The sequence below is a fragment of the Amphibalanus amphitrite genome, unplaced genomic scaffold, assembly GCF_019059575.1.
Source record: "Amphibalanus amphitrite isolate SeventyFive unplaced genomic scaffold, NRLGWU_Aamphi_draft 000688F_arrow, whole genome shotgun sequence".
Lineage (NCBI taxonomy): Eukaryota > Metazoa > Arthropoda > Thecostraca > Balanomorpha > Balanidae > Amphibalanus > Amphibalanus amphitrite.
Window position 1 is genome coordinate 43,660 of NW_024882182.1, and position 17,529 is coordinate 61,188.

The 17,529-nt window shown below is 47.9% G+C and overlaps 1 protein-coding gene across 5 annotated transcripts in view; it reads left to right on the forward strand.

Annotated features, from left to right (window-relative positions):
* Positions 1-4,433: 4,433 nt before the first annotated feature.
* Positions 4,434-17,529, forward strand: part of LOC122364642 — a 57,384-nt gene continuing 44,288 nt past the window's right edge. For 2 of the 5 annotated variants that reach the window (XM_043335235.1, XM_043335240.1), the window contains exons 1-7: positions 4,434-4,462; positions 7,678-7,868; positions 8,237-8,466; positions 8,624-8,772; positions 9,119-9,226; positions 11,898-11,996; positions 14,703-14,854. In XM_043335235.1, the coding sequence (XP_043191170.1) occupies positions 7,833-7,868; positions 8,237-8,466; positions 8,624-8,772; positions 9,119-9,226; positions 11,898-11,996; positions 14,703-14,854 (774 nt within the window). In that variant the 5' untranslated portion in view covers positions 4,434-4,462; positions 7,678-7,832. The other 3 variants (XM_043335237.1, XM_043335236.1, XM_043335238.1) reach the window with 3 other exon arrangements.

The window sequence follows — 17,529 nt, forward strand, 5'->3', positions numbered from 1 at the left end:
TTGATGACGTCATAAATGACGTCACGCAAGGTCAACATTGCAAAAGTGACGCATCTAACCTTGCAATGAGTGCATCAAATCACGATTCTGTGTGCTTGAGATAGTTGTAGATCGTTCCCGGCGCCAGAATAGCAGTTTGAATTTTTCCCCAAGAAATGGTGAGGTCACGAAAATGACCTGACCTCATATGACCTTTAGGAAAAATCCGAGATATACAAGTTGTGGAACTCATAATGGATACTAGATCCTGCAAGTTTCATTTCCCTGTGACATCTCCTCTGGCAGTTAGGGCGTTGCGAAGTTGCGACATCTGAAGACCGTGCAGAGGTTCACTTATGACGTCATAGGTCAGTGACCTGACCTGACCTGACCCAAAAATGCGGTTGATGTCAAAAGATTGGGCTTGAATCAAAGGTCAGGTATGCCAAGTTTCAGCTCACTATCGCCAGCGTGTTCAGAGCTATCGCGAAAAAAACCTATGGGGGGGGGGCGGCACCCGCCCCGCCCCCCCCCCCCCCCTCGGCCGGCGAGGGTTAACGCACTCTTGCTGTTTCCCGGCCTGCTGCTCCACACGCACACGCAAGTCACACACAAACGTCGCGATTGATTTTGTCCCTTACAAAGGAATCGGTATTGTGCGTCTGTCCATGAAGCTATTTCAATTTCTTTTCGAGCAGAAAATAGTAGGTAAATGTGCTTCAGGGAGTAAAGTTATCTTGCTTCAGGGGCCCTGGAACCCCTAGGATCCCTCCTCTGGTGCGTCGCTGATCCATTCCTTGCTGCCACAGTCCCGCACACCGTCACCATGCATTGCCTTGTTACCACCTCTATGGTTGCCACACCTCTAGTTGCAATTTTTGACGGGGACTAAAAATTTAGTATACCATGGCCTTGATTGACGTCTATCAATTCAGCAGCAACGAATATCAGCCTCACAGCAGCATATTTCGGGGTCTTTCGATTTGGCTGAAAATCGGTATACAGGGCCTCCTCGATGCGCTGATTCCGAAAATGTACCTCTTTGGGGTGGTATTTTGCACCGTTAACGAGTTAACGACCAAATAACATTTTAACGGGAAACGGCAGGGTCTTTCGATTTGGCTGAAAACCGATATACAGTTCCTCCTCGATGCGCTGATTTCGAAAATGTGCCTCTTTGAGGTGGTATTTTGCACTGTTAACGAGTTAACGGCCAATTAACATTTTAACGGGAAACGGCGGGGTCTTTCGATTTGGCTGAAAATCAGTGTACAGGGCCTTCTCGATGCGCTGATTCCGAAAATGTACCTCATTGGGGTGGTATTTTACACCGTTAACGAGTTAACGACCGATTAACATTTTAACGGGAAACGGCGGGGTCTTTCGATTTTCCTGAAAATCGGTATACAGGGCCTCCTCGATGCGCTGATCCCGAAAATGTATCTCTTTGGGGTGGTATTTTGCACCGTTAACGAGTTAACGATCCGTTAACATTTCAGCGGCATATATGATATCGATTTCAGCAGCAAATTTTCGGGGTGTTTCGATTTGACTGAAAATCGGTATACAGGGCCTCCTCGATGCGATGATTCCGAAAATGTACCTTTTTGGGGTGGTATTATGCACCGTTAACGAGTTAACGACCAATTAACATTTTAACGGGAAACGGTGGGGTCTTTCGATTTGCCTGAAAATCGGTATACAGGGCCTCCTCGATTCGCTGATTCCGAAAATGTACCTCTTTAGGGTAGTATTTTGCACCGTTAACGAGTTAACGGCCAATTAACATTTTAACGGGAAACGGCGGGGTCTTTCGATTTGGCTGAAAATCGGTGTACAGGGCCTCCTCGATGCGCTGATTCCAAAAATGTACCTCTTTGGGGTGGTATTTTGCACCGTTAACGAGTTAACAGCCAATTAACATTTTAACGGGAAACGGCGGGGTCTTTCGATTTGGCTGAAAATCGGTGTACAGGGCCTCCTCGATGCGCTGATTCCGAAAATGTACCTCTTTGGGATGGTATTTTGCACCGTTAATGAGTTAACGATCCGTTAACATTTCCGCAGCATATATCAATTTCAGCAGCAAATTTTCGGTGTCTTTCGATTTGGTTGAAAATCGGTGTACAGGGCCTCCTCGATGCGCTGATTCCGAAAATGTACCTCTTTGGGGTGGTATTTTGCATCGTTAACGACTTAACGGCAAATTAACATTTTAACGGGAAACGGCGGGGTCTTTCGATTTGGCTGAAAATCGGTGTACAGGGCCTTCTCAATGCGCTGATTCCGAAAATGTACCTCTTTGGGGTGGTATTTTGCACCGTTAACGAGTTAACGACCAAATAACATTTTAACGGGAAACGGCGGGGTCTTTCGATTTGGCTGAAAATCAGTATAAAGGGCTTCCTCGATGCGCTGATAACGAAAATGTACCTCTTTAGGTTGGTATTTTGCACAGTTAACGAGTTAACGACCAAATAACATTTTTACGGGATACGGCGGGGTCTTTCGATTTGGCTGAAAACCGATATACATGGCCTCCTCGATGCGCTGATTTCGAAAATGTGCCTCTTTGGGGTGGTATTTTGCACCGTTAACGAGTTAACGATACGTTAACATTTCAGCAGCATATATCGAATCCAGCAGCAAATTTTCGGGGTCTTTCGATTTGGCTGAAAATCGGTATACAGGGCCTCCTTGATGCACTGATTCCGAAAATGTACCTCTTTTGGGTGGTATGTGGCACCGGTAACGAGTTAACGACCAAGTAACATTTTAACGGGACACGGCGGGGTCTTTCGATTTGGTTGAAAATCAGTACACAGGGCCTCCTCGATGCGCTGATTACGAAAATGTAGCTCTTTAGGGTGGTATTTTGCACCGTTAACGAGTTAACGATCCATTAAAATTTCAGCAGGAGGCCCTGTATACCGATTTTCAGCTAAATCGAAGGACCCCGCCGTTTCGCCGACCCCGAAAATTTGCTGCTGAAATCGATTTATGCTGCTGAAATGTTAACGGATCGTTAACTCGTTAACGATGCAAAATACCACCCCAAAGAGGCACATTTTCGAAATCAGCGCATCGAGAAGGCCCTGTACACCGATTTGCAGCTAAATCGAAAGACCCCGCTTTATCCCGTTAAAATGTTAATTGGCTGTTAACTCGTTAACGGTGCAAAATACCACCCAAAAGAGGTACATTTTCGGAATCAGCGCATCGAGGAGGCCCTGTATACCGATTTTCAGCCAAATCGAAAGACCCCGCCGTTTCCCGTTAAAATGTTAATTGGTCGTTAACTCGTTAACGGTGCAAAATACCACCCCAAAGAGATACATTTTCGGAATCAGCGCATCGAGGAGGCCCTGTATACCGATTTTCAGCCAAATCGAAATACCCCGCCGTTTGCCGTTAAAATGTTAATTGGTCGTTAACTCGTTAACAGTGCAAAATACCATCCCAAAGAGGTGCATTTTCGGAATCAGTGCATCAAGGAGGCCCTGTATAGCGATTTTAGCCAAATCGAAAGACCCCGCCGTTTCCCGTTAAAATGTTAATTGGCCGTTAACTCGTTAACGGTGCAAAATACCACCCCAAAGAGGTACATTTTCGTAATCAGCGCATCGAGGAGGCCCTGTATACCGATTTTCAGCCAAATCGAAAGACCCCGCTGTTTCCCGTTAAAATGTTAATTGATCGTTCACTCGTTAACGGTGCAAAATAACACCCTAAAGAGGCTCATTTTCGGAATCAGCGCATCGAGGAGCCCCTGTATACCGATTTTAAGCCAAATGGAAAGACCCCGAAAATTTGCAGCTGAAATCGATATATGCTGCTGAAATGTTAACGGATCGTTAACTCGTTAACGATGCAAAATACCACCCCAAAGAGGCACATTTTCGAAATCAGCCCATCGAGAAGGCCCTGTATACTGATTCTCACCCAAATCGAAAGACCCCGCCGTTTCCCGTTAAAATGTTAATTGGTCGTTAACTCGTTAACGGTGCAAAATACCACCCCAAAGAGGTACATTTTCGGAATCAGCGCATCGAGAAGGCTCTGGACACCGATTTTCAGCCAAATCGAAAGACCCCACTGTTTCCCGTTAAAATGTTAACTGGCCTTTAACTCGTTAACGGTGCAAAATACCACCCCAAGGAGTTACATTTTCGGAATCAGCGCATCAAGGAGGCCCTGTATACCGATTTTCAGCCAAATCGAAAGACCCCACCGTTTCCCGTTAAAATGTTAATTGGTCGTTAACTCGTTAACGGTGCAAAATACCACCCCAAAGAGGTACATTTTCGGAATCAGCGCATCAAGGAGGCCCTGTATACCGATTTTCAGCCAAATCGAAAGACCCCGAAATATGCTGCTGTGAGGCTGATATTCGTTGCTGCTGAATTGACAGACGTCCTTGATTGTGCGATTTGTAAATATAGAGAACCTTGATTCTGCGACGCGTTGTTGCGCTTCATCAAATGTGTGTGTTTTTTTATTTTATTTGTGCCCGTATATCCGTCGATCCTATGTCATAATTGTTTGTTGCAGTTTGTTCTATTTTTATTTTACATGGGCAATGTCCAGATGTTGATGTATGCTGGTAGAGTGTCATTGTAGCTGACAAAGGATCTAGGGACGATTGGACGTAAAAAATAGACGTTAGTACCTACCTACCTACATACCTAACGAAATTGCAAGTAAAATCGAAGACTTGTATTAACATGAATATTGAGCTTGACCTTCCTATGAGACTGTGTCAATAGGCAGTGTATATGTTGGTATGATTATTTGCTCTACCGGTCATGTCTCAGAGTAGCGATCTGTTCTGCCCCAGGGCGCCGCATGCGCCCCTCAACTTCCCAGAGGAGATGGCTGTGCGTCAAGCGTGCTCTGGTTGACGGCTACCGCCAGTCGGCTGGCCTGCGCCGCATTGCACACGAGCTGGAAGCTCTATTACTGCACCCAGTGGCAGATCCAGGGGGGGGGCAAAATGGGCATTTGCCAGTGATTTGCCCCCCCCCAAACAGCATAATTTTAACATAACGCTTATGGACGATGCATGGAAAGGATCGATAAATTTTTATGGTTGGCCCCCCCAAAACTCTGAGCTGGATCCGCCTCTGACTGCAGTGCACCACATGTTATAGAGGTTGCCCTGATCTGTTGGGCTGGAAAATCGGCACAGAGCAGTTTTACTATATCTCTGAGTGTATTTTACTGTAAATAAACAATGTGATTAAAAAGTGCCAGGTGCAATATCCTAATGTCACACATGCTGAGCTGACCTAGCCTAGGACAAACATGGCCTGTTCCAGTGCCTCCAGAAACCTCCAGAAAGCTTTAGAAATTGCTCTAGAATTCTCCAGAGGGCATTCCAGCACCTCCAGAAAGCTCCAGAAAGCTCTTGCCGAAGCTCCAGAAACCTCCAGTAGCCTCCAGATGTAACAGTCGGGGAAACTATCGTAAAATCTGCTATTTTTAGCAGTCTGCTATTTTTAGCAGAAATCTGCTAAAAATGGGTACGCATGTGACGTCATCGTACCCAAATATAGCAGATTTGGGTACGGCCCCATACAAAAGCAGATCTGCACCCTAATTGAAGCAAATGCGCATCAAATGCCTGGCAGATTCATGATTAGAATAGTGCTGAGAATGTCCTCTGATATTTTTGTTCAGATCCGACTATTTTCAAATAATGAATTTGAAAATAGTCGGATCTGAACAAAAATAGCAGGAATCACTCTCAGCACTATTCTCATCATGAATCTGCCAGGCATTTGATGCGCATTTGCTTCAATTAGGGTGCAGATCTGCTTTTGTATGGGGCCGTACCCAAATCTGCTATATTTGGGTACGATGACGTCACATGCGTACCCATTTTTAGCAGATTTCTGCTAAAAATAGCAGACTGCTAAAAATAGCAGATTTTACCATAGTTTCCCCGACTGGTAAGGTCTTTCTCTGTTGGTTTACTGGAGGCTCTGGTCTACAATTATGGCACACATGTGACAAATATGAATGTAATTAACGGATCTTTGACCATTAATTTTACAAATTGAAGGTACAGAAAGTTATTTATTATAAAGTTATTTCAATTGCCTAATCTTTCTTACTAAAATTAAACAAATTTTGTTTTTTCAAGAATGAACCATCATCATTCTTCGGGTATCCCTGACACTAACCTCCAGAAATCTCCAAATGGCATTCCTGCGCCTCCAGTAAAACTTCTGGTAGAGCCTCCAGTCTAGAATTTCTACTGGAGGTGCTGGAACAGGCCCATGATGTGGGTAGTCATAAAGGGACCTAGCCTTACCTACTCACCTACAAACTGTTTACTTTAAACCTACAAACCTAAAACCTACAAACCCACTAACCTACAACCTAAAACCTACAAACCCACCGATATTCTGTTTTTTTTTTAGAATGTCATTTTCTTTTTCAGGTACCTACCTAACTAGGCACTGAGTTGTAGACTCAAATTTGTGTATTGCTGTGTAGCTGATTATGTTAACCCTATTAGTGGCAGGGGGGGGGGGTTGTTTTTATCCACCCCTCAGGTTTTTCGGGAATAGCTCCGAAACCGCTGAAGCTACGATGCTGAAATTTTCTGACTTTTCCTAAAACTAAATTGGGCACATTCCCTGAAAATTTCAAGTTCATAACTTTACCAGGGGCGGCTCCAGAGCACTGGGAATTGGGGGGTCCTATTCGTGAAACGAGTCATTTGGGCGAAGATCACGATGCTGCACCAGTTTTACGAACAGTGGATGAAAGGTATTATGTGATAACATATACAGTTATTGTGCATCCTCTTTTGACACGTTTTTGCTATAATAGGCGGATCCAGGCGTCCAAAAAGGGGGGTTATGTTTTACCTCCCAACATAGGTGCCCTGACACCGCCTATGCATGACCAATACAATTGTAGTCGTTCTCTCATGAGAAAATTGTAACATAACAAGACCATTACCACCCTTTTTAGAAACAGCACCAACAAATACCTTATTTACTATACTTTTTGTGTACCCCCAATCTCAATGATCTGTATCCGCCTATGATTTTTGAAAATGCATATTTTTAGGATCCATGTGAATTACTGGTTCATTCTCTATCGATCGGCAAAAGTTGCGTTAAGATTGGTTCAGAAACCTGGCCGTGATAAACAGTCTAAAATGTATCTGCAATTTGCCCGTTTTTACCCCCCTCTACCGCCCCCTATTGACATTTTTTAATTTTTATTTTTTTAGAAATGTAGATCACGTTGAGCGAAATCGAATGCCGTTTGAATTTTGAAAATCGGCCCGTTAGATCTCGAGATATCAAGGGGGGGTCGTAAACAGCCCCCCCCTGCCACTAATAGGGGGTAGCCAGGAGCCTGCCACTAATAGGGTTAAACTGCAGACTTTTCATTACAATTTGAATTCCAGTAGGTAAGTACTTTTCATTCCAGTTTGCTCATGTGCTATGGAGAGCACCAATTCATTCAAGTGTTCTTGTTAGAAATAGATGCTAGACTGCTAGTCCCTCAGATAGATAAGTTTACAAAGTATTCCAGTTTTACATAATAAAAGGAATATCCAAACATATCCATTAAGTTAGAATTATATAATGCCTCCATATTTTGTATATTTAATGAAATGACTCCAAACATCTTATTAGGCTATAGTACCCTGACTCAATACTGCTTGGTTTTCAGTGAGTGATTCTTGGTGAATCCACTTGCTTTTCATTCCTTGAAGATGCTTCAGATTTCTAAATGAAGCCAGTTGTTTCTGATGATTTTCAAAACAAAATTATTGTCACTTCAAATTGATTTAGTTATAGGCTCTGAAGCTACTTGTGTCTGGAAGCATGCTGAGATTTCTGAAGGACTCTAAGGCTGCTGTGGTAAGTGCCTTTGGGGTGTTCTAGTTAGGTTAGGTGCCTATTTGTTTATATGATTTATCATTTTGTGGTCCTGCTGTGTCCAGCTGTGGGTAATGTTTGGGATAAAGATCAGGATAGTTATTACTCCTGAATTTTCTCTGAAGCTGTGGAATTAGTTTGTTTCATGAAACCTCTTTCTATTTTTATTTACAAATTTCAAATGTTTTTCCTTTAAGATTTATATTGCAAACTCAGCAACTTGTTCAGTGACAGTGACTTGTTGCAGTACCTACATTCACTAATTTGTGCAATGCATCATTCAACAAGATGTGTGTGTCTTCAGTGATGTCAGATCTGGGCGTTCAGTGATATGTATGTGCCGTTTGCAGAGCCGGCAGTTTGCCGGCGGCGGTCGCGTCCATGCCGTGTTTGGTAACGAGTCCTGCGACCTGGACTCGGCGGCCGCGTCTCTCACCTACGCCTACCTGCTGAGCTCGATGGACCGGGAGACACTGTTTGTGCCCGTCCTCAACATACCGGAACAGGAGTACCCACTGAAGACGGAGGTGACCTTCTTCCTGCACAAGCTCGGCATCGGCAAGGAGCACTTGGTGTTCAGGTGAGTTGTTCTCAGAAGGTGGGTGATGTTATACTCTGTTTCGTATCACCTTTTGTCCGTCGGTACCGCTACATCAGTCAGCTTTCCTAAATCCGTCGTGAGTTCGGTATCCATCCGCCTGTGTCTAGCGCCTGACCGCCGTATGTGTCTGGGACAGGCCCGAGCTGGACCTGGCCGCGCTGCACCGGGCCGGCCGTCTGCTCATCACACTGGTGGACCGGCACCGTCTGGACGGTCCGGACGCGCCGCTGCAGCCGTGTGTCGTGCACGTGCTGGACCACCGCCAGCCCGACCGGCCGCTCTCCGGTTAGTGGCGACTCGGAACGGATATATCGTACTCGGGGCTTGGGGAGAACTCGCCCGTCTAAGGTCAGTTCTGGCATTTATCAATCAGGACGCCAAAATAGTGAAGTTATGGAAACTGACTGTTATGTTAGTCTAAGGTTTAACTTTCGTTTTAAGTCTGATGCCAGCTATTTGTCCAGTCAATCCTTTGTTGTTGAAACGTTTCGAACTTGGCCGTCGAGCTCGCACGCTGACGTCAGTGTCACCTTGACGCTACCTACTCGGTCTCGTGTCGGATTTACTGAACTGGAACGTGGCTCCCTCCAGCGGCACGGTACGGCAGCTGAACTGTGTCCGTCTCCGCCAGATGACGTGGTGATCGAACCGGTCGGCTCGTGCTGTACCCTGGTGGCCGAGCGACTGTTCCAGCTGAATCGGAGTCTGATCGACCGAACGGTGGCGGACCTGCTGCTCGGTAGGTCTCCAGACTGGGATGTGCCGAGGCTGGTCGGCCTCACATAACGAAATCTAATCTCAATAGGCTTATGCTTTTTACCTCCCGAATCATAGTAGCTTCCGTCGCGGTTTTTGCAGCTTTTCAGTTGTCCCCGGGTGGCACTAGCGAGCATGCTTGGACAGCTATGGCATGCATGACCCTACATCATTGGTGCCGACCTTCGCTGACACTTATTGTGCCTGGTAGGAGGGGATGCTAGCTGACGGAATGAAAGAGAATAGAGACCAATACTCAATGGTTGGCGTTCAATACACATTTCATTTCCCTAATAGGAAATGCAAGAGGTGAACATTTGTTACGGAGCGAGCGAAGCGAGCGGAGTCTTACGTAGAATAACGGAAATTTCTGAGTATGAGCGGCCGGCCGGCCGGCCGTGGTCACGATTCTGCGACGCTTATATCTCAGCAACCACTTGACCGATTTACACGCGGTAATTTTTGTAGGGTAGCTTCATTCCTTCTACCAAGTATTGGACTATTCCCGATGCATGTGGGTGACCCCTTATGCACGTGCCACGTGCAAAACGAAGAGGTGTCACTTTTGTAATAGTTGCAATATCTCGGTAACTACTGGGCCGATTGCGCTGAAAGTTGGCATGTAGGTAGGCACCCACTAGGCAATGCATATCCATGTGCCACAGTTGGGGTGCTGCTGCACGTGCGGACGTGCAGGGGTCGATTCCAGATCTCGAGAACGGCTGGACCGATTGCGCCTAAATTTGATATATGGCTAGGGACCGGATAGTAGGGTGCCGTGCCCAAGTCAGTTGGGACCCATTTTGCACGTGCGCACGTGCAGGGTGTCGCTTCCAGGGCCTCGTTTCATAAAACTCTGCCGTAACTTACACCTTTCCGTAATTCACACCCTTTCAAACTACGGAGCGCAAATAAATCCGTTTCACAAAGCCACAACTGGAATTGTTTACACCTCCGTAACTAAGCACATTTGCGTAGTTACCGTAATTTATCAAGCGTCCTACAAATTACAATTTCATGTCAACACTTATTTTTTTACGAGAATTTATAAAACAATTATGTTGAATTTAAATCTTAAAAATTATGTATGAAAAAACAAAATTGATATTGATGACCATCCTTTATTAAAACAATATATTAAAAACAGCAGAAAGCCAGCTAAGCAGAAGTGCCTAAATACGAAAGTGGCGCGGCGCGGCGAATAAACAAAATTCCGATAGTGGCCACAAAAAGCGACTGGTACAGAAGATTTGCAGTTTCTTTTTCTCATTTTCGCTGTTCTTTCTTCCTCACCGGGCTCAACATTATAAAATATATCAAAAATTAGCTTCGAATCTTCACATTAATTCAAAATCACGCAACATTTTTGTGCGTAGTTTACACCACTGATATCAAGAGCTTGATAAAATATTTGGCGTTAATTACGTCGTTTTATGAAACCCAAATGGCATCAATTGGTCCGGAATCGAGCATTTGCCGTAAATGAAGCTCCGTACTTTCGATGGCGTGAATTACTCCGGTCTCCGGCTTTATGAAACCGAATTGGCATCAAATACGCCAAATCTGGCATAATTGACGGAACGCCGTAAGTAATTCCTTTTATGAAACGAGGCCCAGATCTCGAGAACGGCTGGGCCGATTGTGCTCAAATTTGGCACATCGCTAGAGACCGGTTAGTAGGGTGCCGTGCACAAGTCAGTTGGAGGTACCGCCTCGCAATTTCGCACGTGCAAGGCCCACCCTCTCGCTCGCTCCGTTAGTCGCCCCAAAAGGCGTTATACTGGTCAATAATGCTACATTTGGTGCATTAGGAGTTATATAATTGCTTTACAAATAGCCTATGCCTTTGTATATAATGTGCAGCTGTGATGTCTACTCACATACAGACTGTAGTCCATGTGCATAGCTTGTTTCCCAATAGCTTGACATTTGACGCACTGACATAAGGCATTTTACCGCACAAAGCAGCCAAGACGCTCGACCCGGAGCTGGGTGTTCCTCATTCAAACTGTTTGCTTGTCTGAACCTACAAGCTGAAGATTCAGGAACGGCTAAAACTATTTTGACGCAGTAGTCATGATAGGAATTTATGCGCTACATACTCATTAATTGATTATTTTAGCTTGTTGCGTTCATTTAATAAACACATAATCGCCATGAAGAACAAAACCGAGTACCGAACTTCTTGGCTGCTTGTGGCGTCCACCGCGACCGCTCCGCTGTCGCTGGCGCCCCTTGTGTGACTGTTCCGCTGTGCCCGACTGCCACTGTGTGACCCCCCCCCCCCCCTGGTGTGCCCCGCTGCCGCTGTGTGACTCCCCCGCTGTGTTACTGTCCGCTGTGTGACCCCCCCCCCCCGCTGTGCCCCGCTGCCGCTGTGTGACTGTTCCGCTGTGCCGGACTGCCGCTGTGTGACTTCCCCGCTGTGCCCGACTGCCGCTGTGTGACTGCCCCGCTGTGTGACCCCCCCCCCCCCGCTGTGCCCCGCTGCCGCTGTGTGACTGCTCCGCTGTGTTACTGTCCGCTGTGTGACTTCCTCAGACCCCGCTGTTTGACTCCCCTGCTGTGTGACTCCCCGCTGTGTCCCGCTGCCGCTGTATGACTCCCCCGCTGCCGCTGTCTGACTCCCGTCTCCCACCCCGCTCGGCTGGCAGGCACCATAGTGTTGGACACGGTCAACATGTCTGCGGCAGCGCAGCGCGGTACGCCCAAGGACCGACTGATGATCTCCTTTCTGGAACCGCTGTCCTCAGGTGAGTGGCCTCCGCGACACTGCGGACTCCACCTGACACCGTTCTGACACCGCTGACACCGCCCTGACACTGCTGACACCGCTCTGACTCGCTGATACCGCTCTGACACTGCGGACACCACACTATGACACTGCTGACACCACCCTGACACTGTTGATAACGCTCTGACACTGCGGACACCACTCCGACATCACTCCGACACTGCTGACGCGGCTTTGACACTGCTGCTGCTCTTCTGACACATCGATTGCAGGCGACTGCTGCAAATATGCGGAACGCTCGGACCAGTCGTGGTCAGCGTTGGTCCCAGTCACACATGTAACCGTATTATAGTGGTTGTTCGCAATTACTGCTGAGTTGCATCCCCGTGTCGCGTTATATTCTAGACCCGCTGCAACTTCACAGATAGAGATCAGATAGAGATCATGGTATCAAGCGTAGCAGGAGGGAGCTCCCTAGACTACCGAATGTTACGGCCCATGTGATAGCCCCAACGGCGACATGTATGACCGGCTCGAGGAACGTCTCACTCTTGGCTGACTCGTGAGGTAAATATATATTGTATTTTTTCGGGGGGGGGGGGGGCTCGTAAAAAAACGCTTTTATTGAATTAGGTAACAGAAGCCCCGTAATAGCATTGCTTGACACAGTTCTGACAGCTGACTGGTGCTGTTGCGATGCAGACAGTGCGCTAACGCTGCTGACATCGCTCCTGTCACCCGATACTGTGTCGGACTGCCGCGCTGATCACTTCAGCCTCCCCCCTCCCGGCCCCACCTTTGAGGGACACACCTCGCGCCTCTCCCGGGACATCTGATCCGTCACTTACACTATTGGGCAGTGAGCGGGGCGCGCTATCTGACCGTGTGTATTGTGCGGCCATTCGTGCCTGCGCTGGAAGTTGAAGCTGGTGGAAAGGGATGCCTTCCAGGATACAGCTTCACATATGACTGTTTTCCACAATCAAGCGATGCTATCATTTTCTCTGCCTGTTTGATGGATGGATTTTGAAACAAACTATATAATCGGTGCGTAGCTATTCAATTTGCTTATTATAGCCGTGCAATGTGTCGCCGTCTATCTGGTTTAACCCTCGCCCGTATAGGGGGGGGGGGGGGGTCGAACGGACCCCCCATGGTTTTTCGCGAATAACTCGCGTAAAAAGCGGCCGATCGCAACGAAACTTTCAGTACCCTCGCGTTATTTAATTTTACACCTACCCTAAAAATTTCATGACCCTGACCCAAATGACCTTTGACCTGTGGGCTGTGACCTACTTTTCGTGACCATGTTTGGCCAGAATCGCGTTTCGGCGTATGTCGGCTCGCATTAGCGGCGCGTTTGCAGTCTTTTCGTGGTTTCAAGCGTTCAAACATATGATATGGTGTTGCCCCCATGCATTAGGGTGGGTGTCAAGGTCACCTGAAGCTCAGGTCAGGTCATTGACCTTTTGATGACCTCGGTTCACTTTTTCGAGTTTTACATGTTTCTAGGCCAGTTTTTGGAGCTGAATTCGAATTTAGCAACCATATGAACATTTACGAAGTAGTTTTGGTGCCTTCGTAACATGTTACGAGGCTGTCAGAGGCGGTTGCCACCTACTAGGAATACCCGGTAGGACCCCTACTGGTTGACCTGACCTGACCTGACCCGACCTGGACTAAATGCATGAACACATCATCTGTGATCAAAACTAACATGATATTCGTGATCAGCATTTCGAAAACCCCCCAGCAGCCACACTTTACGACGTTCTAACAGGTCCCGATTTCCCCGACTTTTGGGTCATTGACCTGACCTGCAAGGTCAACCAATGACCTAGGACCACCTAGGACCTTAAAATTGGGTATCATCGGCTCCCTCTCGTCACGGGCAACACGCTCGTTTTTTTCCGCGAAGCTCTAGCTCGATCAGGGGCGAAACGGCAAGGGGGGGGGGTCCAGCGGACCCCCCCCTTATACGTTCGCGGCTGGAAAAACACCAATACGGGCGAGGGTTAATGTCATTTGTTATAATTTCATTTCTTCCGCCTAACTATTCACATTCATGTGCGCGTTACTAATACTATGGAAGACATGTGTTTATTTCGACTCTCCGCTGGCATCTCAAAACTGCATACCGTCATTTCTTTCGCAATAATTCGCGCCGGTACTGAAGCTGCCTTCCCAATAAATTATGTAACGCCGGCCGGTACCGCGTCTCCCCAGCACATAGCTCGGTCATGGATGAAGTATTCCTAAAGGAATACCTAATCCATGGCTCGGTCGGGTCTGGGCTGTCCGTGGTGGGGAGGGGGGCGCCCCTGGGCAGGGTGTACCGTCACCACCGCTCTCGCGTCGGACACCGTACCCTCACAGTCTCATGTAAACAGTACCGGGTGCCACCAGTGTCGGCCGTCACCGCAGCGCAGCCGCCCGGAATAAGTCACAATAACTGTGCGAGGTGAGGAAGTGTTACACTGTGGAGACGACACTGCACCTTGGATCGTTTGTGGATGAGCGCTCATAGTGACGTCTCCGATTGAGTAAGCAGTCGTGTCTCGGCAACTTTGGGCGGTGTTTCTCGCGGCGCGAGGTGTGTTTTCGTGTTTGGCACACGAGGCGAGTGTCGGGGGCGGGGCGCCGGTCCGGCTGTCCGGCTGGCCGCGGTGGCGGGCGGCCCAGCGTCCACTCTCAGACTGACCTGGTGCCCGGCGCTGTGCGGCAGGCGACTCTCCCGACCAGCTGTTCGAGATGCTGCAGCGCGCCAAGGGCGACGTCAGCCGGCTCAGCAGCTTCGAGCTGCTGCGCAAGGACCAGAAGGCGGCCGACGGCGCCGCGCTCTCGGCGGTCGTCTGCTCCGTGCCGATGCTAGTCAAGGTTAGTACGACGCACCCCTCTTCAGTCGGGGCCGATGGGTGCAGGTGCTCACTGAGACGGGTGGGGTTTTACGTTTTTTTTTTTTGTTATCGTTTTGCCCAGGGCTGTGGAGTCGATGGATTTTCGGCGACTCCGACTCCGACTCCGGCTTTCAAAAACCAGCTCCGACTCCGACTCCGACTCCGGGCAGAATTGTCGACTCCGACCGACTCCAACTCCCGACTCCGACTCCGCAGACCTAGGAGTCGACAGATTTTCGGTGACTCCGACTCCGACTCCGGCTCGGGTTTCTAAAATCGACTCCGACTCCGACTCCGACTCCGGTCACGACTGTCGACTCCGACCGACTCCGACTCCGACTCCGCAGCCCTGGTTTTGCCGGTTTCGGTTGTTTGCTGATGAGGAGAGATGCTCTCACCTGTACCTATATTTTGCATCAACAGCCGCTTGGATATTGATACTGGATATTAGTTGGGTGAAGTGATCTTTATTTAGCTTGATTACGGAAAGCGGTTAGGATCTGAAGCTTTAAACCTACATGTTTGACCTTTCATGGGGTATTGCAGAGCACAGTTTTATGCATAGGTACACCCTGCTGATCATGTTTTCGATGCGTACCTACTGACACTCATACGAATGCAACAAATCCACGCTGCCAGCTTAATTTTACTTTATCTGACTCCCTTTCCCTGACCGAAGTTTGTTTCCAATAAAAATAGTCCGAAATTTACGAACAGAGTACCTGCTGTTTTTATTTCGTATCTGTTACACCTGGGCGACATGCCAGTTCTTACATATAACTGCCATCTCAGCGGCGGCCGGCTATCGTATGTGTGTTCAGTGAGTCATTCATTTCGTTCCGTGTCCTTATCGGCCGGCACTAGGTGCCGAGGCCCACACAGCCTCTCGGGGACCTAACGCGTCCAATTTTCTGCTGAAATGAGATCGTTATTTGGAATATGACCGATGGACGCTCAGCCGATATCTGTCTCAGTGTCTGTGCTTATTATTTTAGATCAGCTGAATGCCGAATGTTTAAACGAAGTGCTCCATATCTGTTTGGGGCGGCTGAAATACCAAAACGTGTTTTTTGCAGAATATTATCGTTTGTCACAGCGACATGCTAAGAAAATTATTTCTATCTTCATTTGTATTGTGTTGTTTTATTTACGTTGATCCTGCGTGAGCCAATCTGCAGGTATTATTGTCCCTTTTACTGCCAACCATACTCCGGGTGTAGCAGGGAACACTTTGTGACCCCGTCACAGCATCTCCCAGCATCAGCAGCCGTCCACGCTGACCCCTGTATTGAACGCCGCCGTCCTCTCTGCTCGGTGCGGTGCGGTATTTGTTTACGGGCCGAATTTCGTGTCAGATCTCTGAGCATTGGGTGGCTTTGACAGCCCCTTCCGCGAGTCACCGCCATCGGGCCCGATGCTGTGGTCAGGGCTGCGGAGTCGGAGTCGGAGTCGGAGTCGGTCGGAGTCGACAGTTGTGACCGGAGTCGGAGTCGGAGTCGGAGTCGATTTTAGAAACCCGAGCCGGAGTCGGAGTCGGAGTCACCGAAAATCTGTCGACTCCGCAGCCCTGCTAGGTCTGCGGAGTCGGAGTCGGGAGTTGGAGTCGGTCGGAGTCGACAATTCTGCCCGGAGTCGGAGTCGGAGTCGGAGCTGGTTTTTGAAAGCCGGAGTCGGAGTCGGAGTCGGACTCGCCGAAAATCCATCGACTCCGCAGCCCTGGCTGTGGTGCATCTGGCCGGTCGAGACGGTACCCAAGTATATGTACAAAGAGAGGCATCGCGGTCAATCATTTTTTTTTTGTCGGAAAACAAGCAATTCGATGATTCAGATTGGTTACTTATTGTTTGCCAGTGCGACGATTACTTGTCATTTTTCCAGAGTAGCGCGCCATGAGTTTCAAATATTATTTTTAATTGAGTTTCGTTGTTCTCGCTAGGACCTAGAAATGTTCTTGTATGAGTCACAAACATGTCTGATCTACATGATCACCGGAAGACAACATATGTACAGCGGTTGGTGACGATTTTCCTGCCACAACCCTCGCCACAGCAATGTATCATCGAGAGTGCAACGTCGGCCGGTCAAATATTTGTATTCGTTAAACTTGCCGTATTGTGTAAGCTGTCTTTAATGAATTCCCCAATATCCTAGCGTCACATCCCCTGCGCAGCAAGCAGTGAATGTGTAATGCCGAATAGCCTTGCAGCGCCATCCGGGTGTAAGATGGGACGATTGCCAGCTGACTCGCTGATGCTCAGGACTCAGGAGCCGCGGAGAATAGCCAGAGTCGGCGTCGTTTTGATAGTTTCAGTATTGTATTACACCAAATACGACTGAACTATATGCCATTCGATATAAGCACAGATCCTCTGGTGCCCTTGCACAGTGTTGTGAAAAGGCCGGGCTTGTTCCGTCACTATTTGTTATTGTATGCGAGACCTTGGTCAACTGAGCTCATGCAACACATATCTGTTATCGCGCATAGCTCATTGAAGAAGTTGCTCTGGGTTGTTGCTTGTCGTTAACCAATTGCTATGTAGCAGGCACGGTTACCATTTTCCTCCTTAAAATTATTGGTTTCTACCACATGCAAAATATGCTTACGCTACCCTTTTCCAGACGCATTAGCTGTCTTTCAGTCGCAGGTTTGTATTT